The following is a 12,500-nucleotide window of genomic DNA, read 5'->3' as shown; positions in this document are numbered from 1 at the left end:
GAGCCCTTGGACGAGGTTATGCACAGAAAACATTAAATGAAATCATGTTGTTATCGCGGGTGACTTGGGTAAAACAATAGCTCATTATGATCTGTAGTTCGTAAGCTCTATAGCTGAGTTACATTGCACTAGTTTCAGGACGTAAGTCCGCTGATTTCTGATAGGAAGGAAATGTCAAAAGGTACAAATCGCAAAAATACTCAAGGGAGACTTACTAATTCATTATAACTTCAAATTGGCAAATTTGAAAATAAATTAAACTTACTTTATTTCTTCTAAGGACTCGTTTCCAGTTGGAGAGTCCACTTCAACTCTGCAAAGATAAAGTTTACTTAACAGGCGGTTTGTAATCATTATCTAGAAACGAAGATGACATCGAGGAAATGTACAAATGCTGAGGAACGAACAAAAGAGGCTAATTCTCTACTTGCACAAATCCCATAATACAGCTCTCTTACCCCCCAAAATTTGCTTGGGCAGCGTTTTCGACACGAACATGTCCCAAGAGAACTGCAAACAATGATTGTGCAAAATTTTGACGGAGGAAGGAGGGGGGGAGGGGTAAAAGAGGTGTATTATGGGATTTGTGCAATTAGAGAATAAGCGACGCAACGTTTGAATCATCCAACATGGCGGCTGTAACAAACAAAACCACAATAACTTACTTTGTATGCGAGCAAGAAGCTGTTCGGATTGATTATCGGCTTGCCGAAATGTCCATTTACTGAATCTTTTTTTGCCTGGCCGATTCGTAGCGAAGGCCACAAAAAGTGGCTGTTAAAATGACCTCTTACCCTGAGTCAAACGTCATCGGTGAAGATACATCAGAGCGCATACTTAGGTCTCCATGACTACCACGGACCGGGGACATATGGAAATTTGACAATGACTCGGTGGATTCCTAAGGACGAAGAAAAACGATGAAAAAGAATTAAGACAAATTAAGATTACTCCACAACAATCACGATCTAATTCGATCAGATATAAAGATTTCTTTTGTTCTTCTGAAATTTTCATTTCCCAAATATCCTACTGTAAATTCTTACTGTTACGAGGAGTCCTGAGCGCCGTTTCTCTCTCAGTTTGGCCGCCTCAGTTGGATAATTAAACTTGAATACATCACTCTTTCCAAGAACGATAACATCGCCTAGCAAAAAAAAAATCCGTAATGAGGCGAAAGGAGGGTCAAAAGAGACGTAGTGAATCATGTAGTGGACAAAAACAGAAAAAGTCTTTATAGAGGTTGTAACAAGCTCCTTCCCGCTGGCACGAAGTGTTGTCCCGCGTACAGTACGATCTTCCGAGCTTGGCACATATCGCAGAAGTCTCTAAAGCACCACATTTCTTCAGTTTTCATACAGATATGGCACACTGCCATTTTCCCGCCCTTGGCACCAGTACCAAGCGTGAGTCAGGTTTGGCGCCAGTTCCTTATATGTTCCTGCTCTTTGGAACTATTTCAAGGTGTCATTGCACGAAGCTCTGTCTGGGTCATGGTATCTGCGCTATCGTTGTTCAGATAGTGAAGCCCCGATCACCACATAATACAAGCCACCAAAAAGCCGCAACACCAGCCTACATTACCTTGATTCAGACTTGTAGATTGTGTGATCGCCACGCCATTCACCCAGCACAGAGCAGATATCGGTTCCAGTTTAACTCCTTTTCCTTTTGCAAAGTCCAACACACAATGCTCTTTCTCGACCTCGTCACCTTCAAGGACTTTAAAATATATAGAAAGGGCAAATGTGAATTTGTTAGCTAAGAGCATTCGGCAATAACAACATTTTCAGTCGTTCTCTGTTAAGTAGAGAATTTTGTGCTAATCATGATGTTAAATAAAAACCAAAAGAAAAACATAAAATTATAATATTTGACATTTGGGGAAAGGCACCGTAAGGTTATCTATTTAGTCTCTTGGGGACCCCAGAGACTTCCACTAAATCAAGCTAATCCCTAGAGAAAATATCAGTGACTGTTGACTGAGTAATACTGTAGGTTGGGAAATCTCCGCTTAAAACGAAAAAAACTAATGCGCAAAGTTCTATATGTAAATTTCTTAAGGACGGTGCCTACTACTGTTATCGCACGTACGTTCCGCGCATCTCGAGATGCTCGGATTTCCTATCCATGATGCTTACTGATACAGGGATATTTTGCACGGTTAAAATTAAGCAGAGAAAGTAGATCTTAGTAAGTACTATTGGTATCCAAAAAGAAAACTGGGGCAACCATGCATTTTTCAAAGATACTTAATTTGAGAAAGGACGCCATACATGGCTTTGTATTTTAAAGCTTTTTACAAACATTGTTCACGAATTATCTTTGAAAAACGCGTCCTTTCCCCCCAATTTTCTTTTTCGATTTCAATAACACTTGTTAAGATCTACATTTCCCACATAATCATAAACCGGGGAAAATACCTTTGAATTAGTAGGCACCGTCCTTAACTGCAATGTAGCCACTTGTAACAATATACCTGCGGATCCTGAATTTGACACTATTCTTTGTATCACTCAACTAGTGGACTAATGCAAATGCTGCATTTTGATTGGCTACGCTACTAGTGGACTATTAGTAATAGTCCTCGTCGACTAGCGAAAAGCGTGACGCTTTCTTTCGTTTTATTCCCCAAAAAATACATTTTCAACTTGTATTTTCTAACTTTATTATTGCCTTTTCTGTCCGACTAGTTGGGTGATACTAAAACAATTAGACCCTTCGCCCTCAAGGCCACGGGTTAATAGTCCATTCGGCTTCGCCTCGTGGGCTATTGACCCGTAGCCCTTCCGGGCTACGGGTCTAATTGTTAAATAGGACCTGACGTCACGGCGAGCATGTTGGTGGAAAGAACAATAGAGAAAAGTCTTTTGGGAATTTGATTCTATTATTTTGCAAAACTTGAGGTTCAGTTTTGTATTGTTTTAGCACTACGACGGCCGTCTTATCACGTGAGTGTAATCAAAGAGTCTGATTGACAGTCTACACTCCCACAATCATACTTGGCAATGATTACTATCAAACGAAGCCAAACGAATATTTCGATTTTAAGAATAGCATGGACCATTGTCTTTATACAAACCAATATCTTGCTGAGTGGTGCGTCTTCCAGTCCAATTCTCGTTTTTCCCGGCTACAAGAATAAAATGAGACATGCTTGAGGAACGTAGTGGTTTTCATCCTAAATTCATTACAGCGGAACAGTAAGCATAGAGAGATGCTTCATAGAAATACCCACAGAGATTCAGATTTGATTGGTGTGGTCAGGTTTTTGGGGTTGTGGGGCGGAGAGTTGGGTAAATAACACTGACCTGCATTCAAGAAAACAGCTTTACCTTCTTTTAGCGTTAAATACACCGGCGATGAATAAATATTACAGGGACATGGATTGATTCGATCACAGCTTGTGGATGTAAATTTGTCTATTTCAACTTGACAAAATTGGACGTTCTTTGACAATCACACTGCTAAGACGATTTTCGATGAAGACTAAGAAGAGCTAGATCAGTCCCTTCGTTTCATAATCTCAATTAGACGTCTATTTTTCAGGAACTAGAGAGATTTTTACGGGGACCATCTATCTGTTTGTCTGTCTGCCTACCTGTCGCTATCCTTTAGTGAATTGGTAGCATAGAGCGAGTTTCAATTGAGTTTCTTCAAACCAAAACCAAAGTAATTACTTTGGCCAATCAAAAAGGATGGAGACTATCCAGTAAACCAATCAAAACTCGAAGTAATAGACCAATTTCGATATATTAAATTCAGTCCGAAACAAAAGGCATCATCTCGAGGCTCTGGGGAATAAATATAAGGATTTGTATGAGTTTATTCCCCAGAGCCTCGAGATGGTGCCTTTTGTTTCGGACTGAATTTTAATATATCGAAATTGGTCTATTACACGCAGCCGACACAAAGCGCGGGAAAATGTGCACGCCCAAGCCACGATTGGTTTTGGTTTCATTTCCGATTGGTTGAAAAAGTGGCGCGAGAACTTTCCACCAATCACTGGGTGAAGTAATGCAAAATCAAAGCAATTCGCTAATTACTTTCGACACTCAACTGAAAACTGCTCTAAAAACAGGTGGTTTACCATAATACGATAAAGCATTATCTCTGTTCTCAGTGGGTCCTCTTCCAACCGAACCAAATGGGGAAGCTCAAGATCAACAAGCACAGCACAAGAACCGTATCGACGAAGCTGTAACTCGCTCTCCTATAAACGAGAAGGGAAAAAAGACTCGGACTAAAGCAGCAGTTGTTATTGTAGAATACGCAAATGATTACCCCAAGGGAAAACCAAATCTATCAGGCTCCCGAACGAAATAAGGCCACGGTGCTCTGTTTTTTTGATGTCCTGGTCAAGGCAACTGGGATCAGTCAAGATTGAAGGCCGACGCTGATTCCACTGACGTACTCCAAGTATCACAAAAACCACGTCCAGCAAGTATCATTTTTTTTAAAAAAACACATTCGTTGTGGTTATTTTGACTACAGCCGGAATGAAATGTTCTCTGCTCATCCCGTCCTACTCCACCCGTCCGTTTGTCCACCCTACTAACCTGATTGATTGCGCCTCCTTCCATTTCTCGGTCCAGTCCTTTGTCAGCTGCTCAACCCGCGCCTGGTTTTCGTGAAGCTTTTTGGTAGCTTTGGCGGAATCAGTGAGAGAAGTTTTCTTCAGAATAAAGAAGTGAAACAATTATTTAAACCCCATCTGCATCGACACCAAATCAATGCGCTTCTCCAGGAAATTATACTCTACCTCATCACCGGTTCCCGTGTTCCGAATGATCGTCTTGAGTCGATCGATTTCAGATCTCAGTTCCCGGATTAACTGAACATTCGGATCCTGAAAAAAAGGATGCACAATTCTTTTTTTTAGTCCTAAAGGACGGTGCCTACTATTGTCATTGCGCATACATTCCACACTTGAAATCTCGAGATATTCGGGTTCCCTATGGGTGGTGCTTCCAGGTTACTAATACAGAGATATTTTTGCGCGATCTAAGACTATGAAGAGGTAGCACAACTCAGCAAGTGCTCTTGGTATCCAAAAAGAAAACTGGGGGTAACCACGCATTTTTCAGAGATAATTAAGCTTCAATTTGGAAAAGAACGCCATACATTGCTTTGTATTTTAAAGCTTTTTACAAATATTGTTGATTATAATTATCTTCGGAAAATCCGTGGTTAGCCCCAATTTTCTTTTTGGATTTCAATAGCACTTGCTATTATGAGATCTGCTTTTCCCGCATTTTTATAAACCGGGAAAAAATACCTTTGAATTAGTAGGCACCGTCCTTAAACCAAATGTCTCCTGGCACTGTCGTCGTTGCCCGGATTCATCGTTCTCGCAGAAGCGGAGTTTAAGCAAAAAACGTCACTCCAAAATATAACAGCCCTACCATACGATTATTCCAATTGTTTACCTTGTACAATACGGGCAAACTATCCTGTCACTAGATGGGTGCGAACGGTTTTAAAGTAATGATAGAAAATAAACTTTTCACTGTCGCATGCTCACGTTGTCGTCAAAAGCTTCAATTTGGTGATTTCACATTGTTGTTTTGTGTAGTATGGCAAATAAATGCACGGAAATGCGTGCTGCAACGGTTTCTTTCCCTTTTTAACCAATAACATTCTTGCTTTGTGGCGTTGTCGTAGCCATAGCTGTTGTCGTTCCTCAAACTCCCTAACGCGGTCTAACAAGAAACCAAAGCGTGCAATTCTCTACCTCATTAATTGTAGGTGTGTTTATGATGCTCTTCGCTCGATGTGCGTACCGCAATGTACTTAGTGTTTCTCCGTAGTTACATTCGGCGGGAGAAATGGCTAGAAGAGGGAACAAACAGAAAAAAAAAGATGTGTGAGTATTTTGTTGGAGCGTGCAGCTTTCATTACTGCATTTTTCAGGTGAGCGTTTGGGCAAATTTCACAATTGCAGATTGGACAGAAGTTTTCGAGCTAATTTCTGGACCAATCAGGATCGACACTAAAAATCGAAACATAATGGCCCAAATTTTCCCACGCTCATGACCGGCTGCACCTTGACTTCAGAAGCCTTGGTCGCGGTCACACTTAAGAGAAACACAGTGTTACACTAGTGTCGACAGTACTCTAGTGTCAACTCACTGGTGTTTGGAATCCCTAGGGGAACAATGAACAATAAAACTTGATTTAACACTAGTGTTAAACTCCCTAACGCCACCGCAACCATTGTCTGTTGCATTTACGACTCTTATTTGAAAACCTCGCTACATTAAAGGGGAAACAACTCAATATATCTTACCCGCAACCATGACAGTCTTGGAATTTCCTCCTAAGCTGTCCTTTAGAAGAAATGTAAGCACAGAATCGCGATACGGTACAAAAAGCTTCTTCCTGTAGGAACTTTTCCTTCCTGGCGAGGAGGCATTAATGGAATTCTCGGCTATTAAGGCCAAACAAAGATTAAGAGAACATTAATTGCCAAAATTTTCTCGGGGAAGATTTTGTCCTTGCTTTGATTTTATGACGCTACGCTAAATCGCCATCTTGATTAAAAATCTGCCGCCACTATCGCTGTCAATTGCAGGTTATAGAAAAACCAATTGAGAATTGTAGCTAATGGAATTATGAACAACTGAGTTGCTGCTTCGGTGGATGTTTGAAACACGCAAATTTGGTAGAATTAACTGAGTTGATACGAGTGGATTGACCAGGGTAGGAAGATTGAAAAAACGCACGTTTCGGGCGTTAGCCCTTCACGGTCTGAAAAAAATGGTTTTTGAAAAAATGAGAGTAGCTACACTAAGGTTTAAGGTTTAACTTTTTGATGGGCTTACGCTCGAACAGTACGTCAGCTTATTAATCTACTTATGGCTGTCAATTTAAAAAATTGATGTCAGTTTTTCATGCGTCTGTCATGTTATTGATCATGAATTTCGTCATAACATTGTCAAAGTAGCTGTGGATCCACGAGGCGATAGCCGAGGGGATCCGCAGACTACTTTTGACTTTGACTACTTCAAGCTGACGCGACCAATATCGCGTCAATATCGCAAAAATTATAAATTTATGTGTCTGTCCGCTTATTGACAATAAAAATTAGCCAATGAGCGCGCGAAAATTTTGCAGTCATTGTAAAATGTTTTATCTCAGCTTGGTTGATACTACCAAATTGCCCGCAAACGTCTTCCCGCGGTTGGTGCCGGCCGGCCTGCTGCAAGTGTTTGAATAGCATTGTGACTGGATGTATTTAGATCTTGGTAGTAAACATAAAACAACATGCAAACGGCTCTCCCATGCACCTTAATTTCGCAGTTAAACACGTCTTAAACACACTTAACACATCACTTTGCCAAATTGCAGGAAGTCGCCAAAATTGAAAAGCGCAACCGAAAAGAAAAACGAAAAGTCCATTATTTACCAAGAGTGGAGATGACAATCCCTAAAGTCACAAGAGATTTGTTAATGTTAGCTCCTTCCTTAAGCCTGTCGCCAACAGCACCACTTGACGTTGCACGCTCACTAAGAATAATTGAAAATTAAAAGACGACTGGATTGTGAGAATTCCCTTTTACTTAGCGCTAAAGAAGACAGACGTGGTTTGTGGGAGACGCGGGTGGGTGGGTTCGGGTGTTTCAACCGCTTCTGGCAATGAATGAAAACAGACTTGAACAGATGTCTTCTTTTGTGGTCACTCTGGGATACAGGGAAATGCACGAGTTGCACCTACGACCTTCCTATTAGCGATTCAGATGCTCGACCACTTATATGAGACTCGTGTGAGAGAGCCCCAAAAACAAGCTGTTGTAGCTACTAACCTGCCAGCCAAATCGACCAAGTGAATCTTGCTGATTGTTTCACTTGGCATATCCTGCACGAATTTGGCCTAAAAAGTAAATTAACATGTTGACTACAGACACAGTTGTTTATCATAAGCAGAGTAATACAGAAGCTTCACGTGTTAGTATGAACCTATTTTTGGGTGGTGTAGGGAAACTATATGCTAATTTTATCTGACAGGAGCCAATCAAGATGGGTTGCAGTCTCGCTGTTTTTAAAAGCAGGGTTACATACATAAATACATACATACATACATACAATGTACTTAATGACCGCTCCCCATAGGGGCTTTTCAGGGCCAATGAAACACAGTTATGAAACAACGGAACAGAACAACAACAACTGTTAAGAATCCCAACTGGCCAGAGGCAAACCAGTTGGCTAGTTACAAGTGCAGCTGGAAAGTTGAACCAGGGGCTAACAGGAACAAATTCGACGAGTGGTCAGAGCGGGTCTTGAACCCGGGGATCTCCGGATCTCAAGGCAACCACCCTAACCACTAGGCCACACTGCCTGAGGGTTTACTTCCTCATTCGCACATCTTTTTCAAATTATGCAAGACTGTGCAAAAAAAATGGAGGATACTATGACGGGTTGTTGGGTGAGGCTGATTTATGAGGGGAGGGAATAATATCTCCTTTTAGTAATATACTAAACAGTAAGAGCGCTGAACACGCGCACAGATGGGCTACACAAATTCCGGGTATCCTTTGCTCTTCACCTCCGAGCAACTTGTAACGGGATTTGTGCCCAAAAATATTGTAAATCTTTGCAGAAAAAAAAAATGAGTTAAAAACCACCTTTTTGTGCCATATTATCTCAATGTTTTAGTACATACTAAAACAACTATTACTGAAATGGAGGTGGCTAGTGGTGGATATTTACAGGGCCGCTTCGTGGTTCGGTAAATATCCACCACTAGCCACCTCCACTTCGGTGAATAGTTGTTTAGATTAACAACTGAACTACGGATATCAGATTTCCAGCATTTCATTGGCTCGCCGAACACAGGCTATCAGTCATATACATGCTGTACCTAATATGGTCAACAAAAAAGTCAGCAATAAAGCGAGCTGAAATCATTTTTGCAGCTCTGAGAAAAAATGGCTGACAAAAGCCGTTTTGGACCGGAATTGTCCACGGCAGAAATTGATGCTTCAGTGGAAGAATTGTTGATCCTTGAGGTTTTAATAAAACAATATTCTACTCGGGCTTGCTGGATATACAAAGATTATAACAACTTGGAATGTTATCTATCACTTAAATCCAGTGTGCACTTGTGGGAATAATAAATTATTGTTATATGACCAGGCATTACTTTTAAAAACCTTGTGCAAAACACTGGCCAACTCACAAATCGTTTTAATAAATCAGACTGAAAATTTATAGAGTAATAATATTTCCTTCACAATTCGAAAAAAGATAATTTAATGGGATGATCAATGAAAAGGCAATAATTTACGGTCAAAACGAGTTATCACAAACTCTCAAGGATTTTAAAGCCACTTACCAGCATTGAGGAAATTCCTACCACGAATTTGAGATGAATACTATGTATTGTGTACCTGAGTGAACTTTATGGTGAAAATTGCATGTGAACGACTGCTTGTGTTGTTCATCTTTGTGAAAGCAGTTGCTCTGAAACAGGAAATACCATAACCGATACAAACCGTCCAGTTACAGGACAGGGTTGTAAAGGGCTAATGACCAACCAACCACAAGATGAAATAATGACCCATCAATATCCCAGAATAACCTTCTCAGATTACATTTTGACCTTTACAGTAACTTAATCAACTCATTGACAGATTAATAGATTTTACTGTCGAACACCAGACGACTTTACTCATAAATGGGCTTATTTGCACGCGTGGCGGCCATATTGGCCATAGACAATAAATTTCGTACCCTGAGCCTTGAGTTGAATGTGTGGGACGAGTTTCAGTGGGGCAAAACAAAAGTTTTCAATCCCTCGGGACTCAACAGGGCGGTGCGTGACTAAGGTCCATGGTGGGGCGGATCAGGAGTCATTAGGTTTCCTCCACTCAAAAGCAATGTCCCTTTAATTAGTTAACCCATTGACCTCTGGGAGTGAGACTCTGTAAATTAAACACCAGATGATTTTACTTTTCAATGGGGGGGGGGGGGGAGGGGGGAGGGGGAGGCGGGAGGGGGAGGGGGGTTCTGGAGTCAATGAGTTAATGGGTCCCCTCAATCTTGTTTGACAACTGCAGCAATATGAGGGAGAGATAGATGATGGGAAGTTCAGGGGATATGTGAACTTCCAGTTACTTCAGAGAAGCACTGTTTAACTCATGGCTGTACCACAACTTGGTTCAAGTACATCCAAACACAAGAATTTTTCACTTTACACTCTGCGTGCAAGCAGTACGGGCAGAAACAAGAAAAATATCTTTAAACCTGCTTTTTACAGTGTACTATGGTGGGGTGCACTAACCACCTGTGGACAGAACCGTTGGGCACCAATCAAATGGAAACTATCTTTGAGAATTTTGGTCAAATTCAACTGCAATCAAAAGCCAGTTAGAGCGCTGTGATAATTTGGTGTGAAAGTTTTTTGGGTTTGCTTGCATGAAAGTTTCATTTAAAAGAACCAGTACTAACCTAAGCCTGTTTCCTTGCTCCATAAGAACTTCAACAGAATCAAAATCAGACACATGTTGCTTTGTTAAACCTGGACAGAAAAAGAGTGTTTCAATATTCAAAAGGAGCCTTGTGGATTACGTGGAGGCCACCTGTGTCCTGATGTGACGTCACATTGTTGGCTCAAGGCCTAGATTGAATGGCCCAGCCATTTCTCGGTTGCTCCATAAAGGTGTATGAATGGTACTTGCAAAAAACTACTGGGGTTAACCCTGTGATGGAGAGTAATATCATCTACGGGAAAAGTGACATTGATGGTCTGCATCTGACATAACAGCGGCCATGTTGGTGTACAGACAATGCAGTAAAATGTCTTTTGGCAATTTGACTCTGTTATTATGCAAAACTTGTGGGGCCATGTTCTATTGTTTTGTACACCAACATGGCCATCTCAATCACGTGGATGCAAACCAACGAATATTCATTCTTCGTGTTACTGAAACCAGCTCGAGCTCAGCATGTCAGAACTTATTGCTCATGCACAACTTTTTACCTCCCTTAACTTAAATAAAACTTAATAGACAGTAACTGAGACATATCAATGTTCTTTAACTCACCCACCATTTGATATAAAAGGGATTATGTCATGAATGACTTGCCTTCAACATATGGCCCCTCCTTAGGATGTTCACGGACTTTCAAGTTGTGTTGAGGAAGCCTTTTCAGTTCTGTGGCCTCAGAAGATCACGCACAGTTCATGTAGATTTCCAGGTAACTACAAGAAAAAGATTTCTACTTAATTATCCTCTCAATTCTAGGAAGCATTCAATTTGAGAAATTGATATAAAGCATTTCCTCAATTTAAGCAATAAATGTTTTTTTTCTGTTTACCTGACTTCAGTTCTAAATGTAGAACTTAAAGAAGTGTTTCCTCAATGTACCGGAAAAGTCCCTAAAATAATTGCAAAAATCCGTTTGCATTTTAGTATTGTAAAATGTTTAAAGAAAATTCAATAATCAACATTGCAATGATCTGCATGGGGCCAGTTGTTAAAAGCCTGGTTAGCACAACCGGTGTTAAGAGGTACGTTTCCATGGTATATAACCCTGGTTAGCGCTCACCATGCTTCGAGAAACCAGGCCTAATGTCTAGGCTTGCATTGCCCTTTATTTATACTATCCTTATTCCAGGGGTTCATTAATAAGGGCCGGCACTGGGCAAATGGCCAGCTGTGGACATGACTTTGCCGGTTGCTTTCAACATCAAAATGTTTTTTTTTAGATATATATTATACAAAGATTGATTTAAAAAAAGTACATTTTGTCCTTTTCTTGATCTGTCTTACACGTTGTCAAAATGTTCCATAATCATATGCTGCGTCTCAGATAAAGCCATTGCCCCATAATGCATTGTGAGTGTACAAAGTGGTGCTCCATAAACGACCAGCTGAAATGTTCCATGTTAATGTTTTGCTATGGTTGGCCACAGAAAAGATCGCGGTCAAGGGTTGATTATTTTTCTTAGTGAGCTGAATGCCTCCAGCTGAGAAAAGGACCAAGATTGTGAGTGCACTGTTATTTGTTGTCCGATAAAATAAATTAATTTTCCACGTGGATAATGGCATCAGATCATTAAATTGTCTACAGCAGGTGTGATGTTCTGTGGTTGAAAAACATGCCTTTGGGCTTCAGAATGCAGGGAAACACACATCTCTGCAACTTAAGAATTTCCCCCACATATTCCTAGGAGCCAGGCCTTACCAATTACTTTGCCCAGGTGATTTAAACCTATACCTGGGTTATACCCCCCCGCTTCAAACCTTAATGAAACCCCTGCGTATTGCATGATATTTAAGGGGCAGTTAAAAACCAAGAACCAGAAAATTGAAATGAAAATCCACGAATCAGACAGAATGATGTGGCACCTTGATCATGTCTGCGGCTATGATTGACGGCGAGAGACGAAAACAAAAACCGTATAGCAATTTGACCAACATTAGGTGAAGACACAGAATCACCTTGCATATTCTTGGGATAAGTCCAACTTCCTCCTGAAAAAAGACAGAAAA

The 12,500-nt window shown here is 40.7% G+C and overlaps 1 protein-coding gene across 1 annotated transcript in view; it reads right to left on the bottom strand.

The window, feature by feature from the left end:
* The window catches only part of LOC138026288 (kinesin-like protein KIF16B), a 50,541-nt gene that overhangs the window by 15,529 nt on the left and 22,512 nt on the right, over positions 1-12,500 (bottom strand). Inside the window, exons 12-21 of the mRNA XM_068873569.1 lie at positions 6,290-6,430; positions 5,735-5,832; positions 4,763-4,849; positions 4,556-4,675; positions 4,091-4,213; positions 3,079-3,133; positions 1,585-1,722; positions 1,047-1,147; positions 795-901; positions 266-313 (exon numbers count right to left, since the gene is read on the bottom strand). Coding sequence (XP_068729670.1) covers positions 266-313; positions 795-901; positions 1,047-1,147; positions 1,585-1,722; positions 3,079-3,133; positions 4,091-4,213; positions 4,556-4,675; positions 4,763-4,849; positions 5,735-5,832; positions 6,290-6,430 — 1,018 coding nt within the window. The remainder of the gene's footprint in view (positions 1-265; positions 314-794; positions 902-1,046; positions 1,148-1,584; positions 1,723-3,078; positions 3,134-4,090; positions 4,214-4,555; positions 4,676-4,762; positions 4,850-5,734; positions 5,833-6,289; positions 6,431-12,500) is intronic.

The sequence above is a fragment of the Montipora capricornis genome, chromosome 12 (genome assembly GCF_036669925.1).
Source record: "Montipora capricornis isolate CH-2021 chromosome 12, ASM3666992v2, whole genome shotgun sequence".
Lineage (NCBI taxonomy): Eukaryota > Metazoa > Cnidaria > Anthozoa > Scleractinia > Acroporidae > Montipora > Montipora capricornis.
The sequence above is the reverse complement of the archived record's forward strand: the minus strand, read 5'-3'. Positions and strand labels throughout refer to the sequence as shown.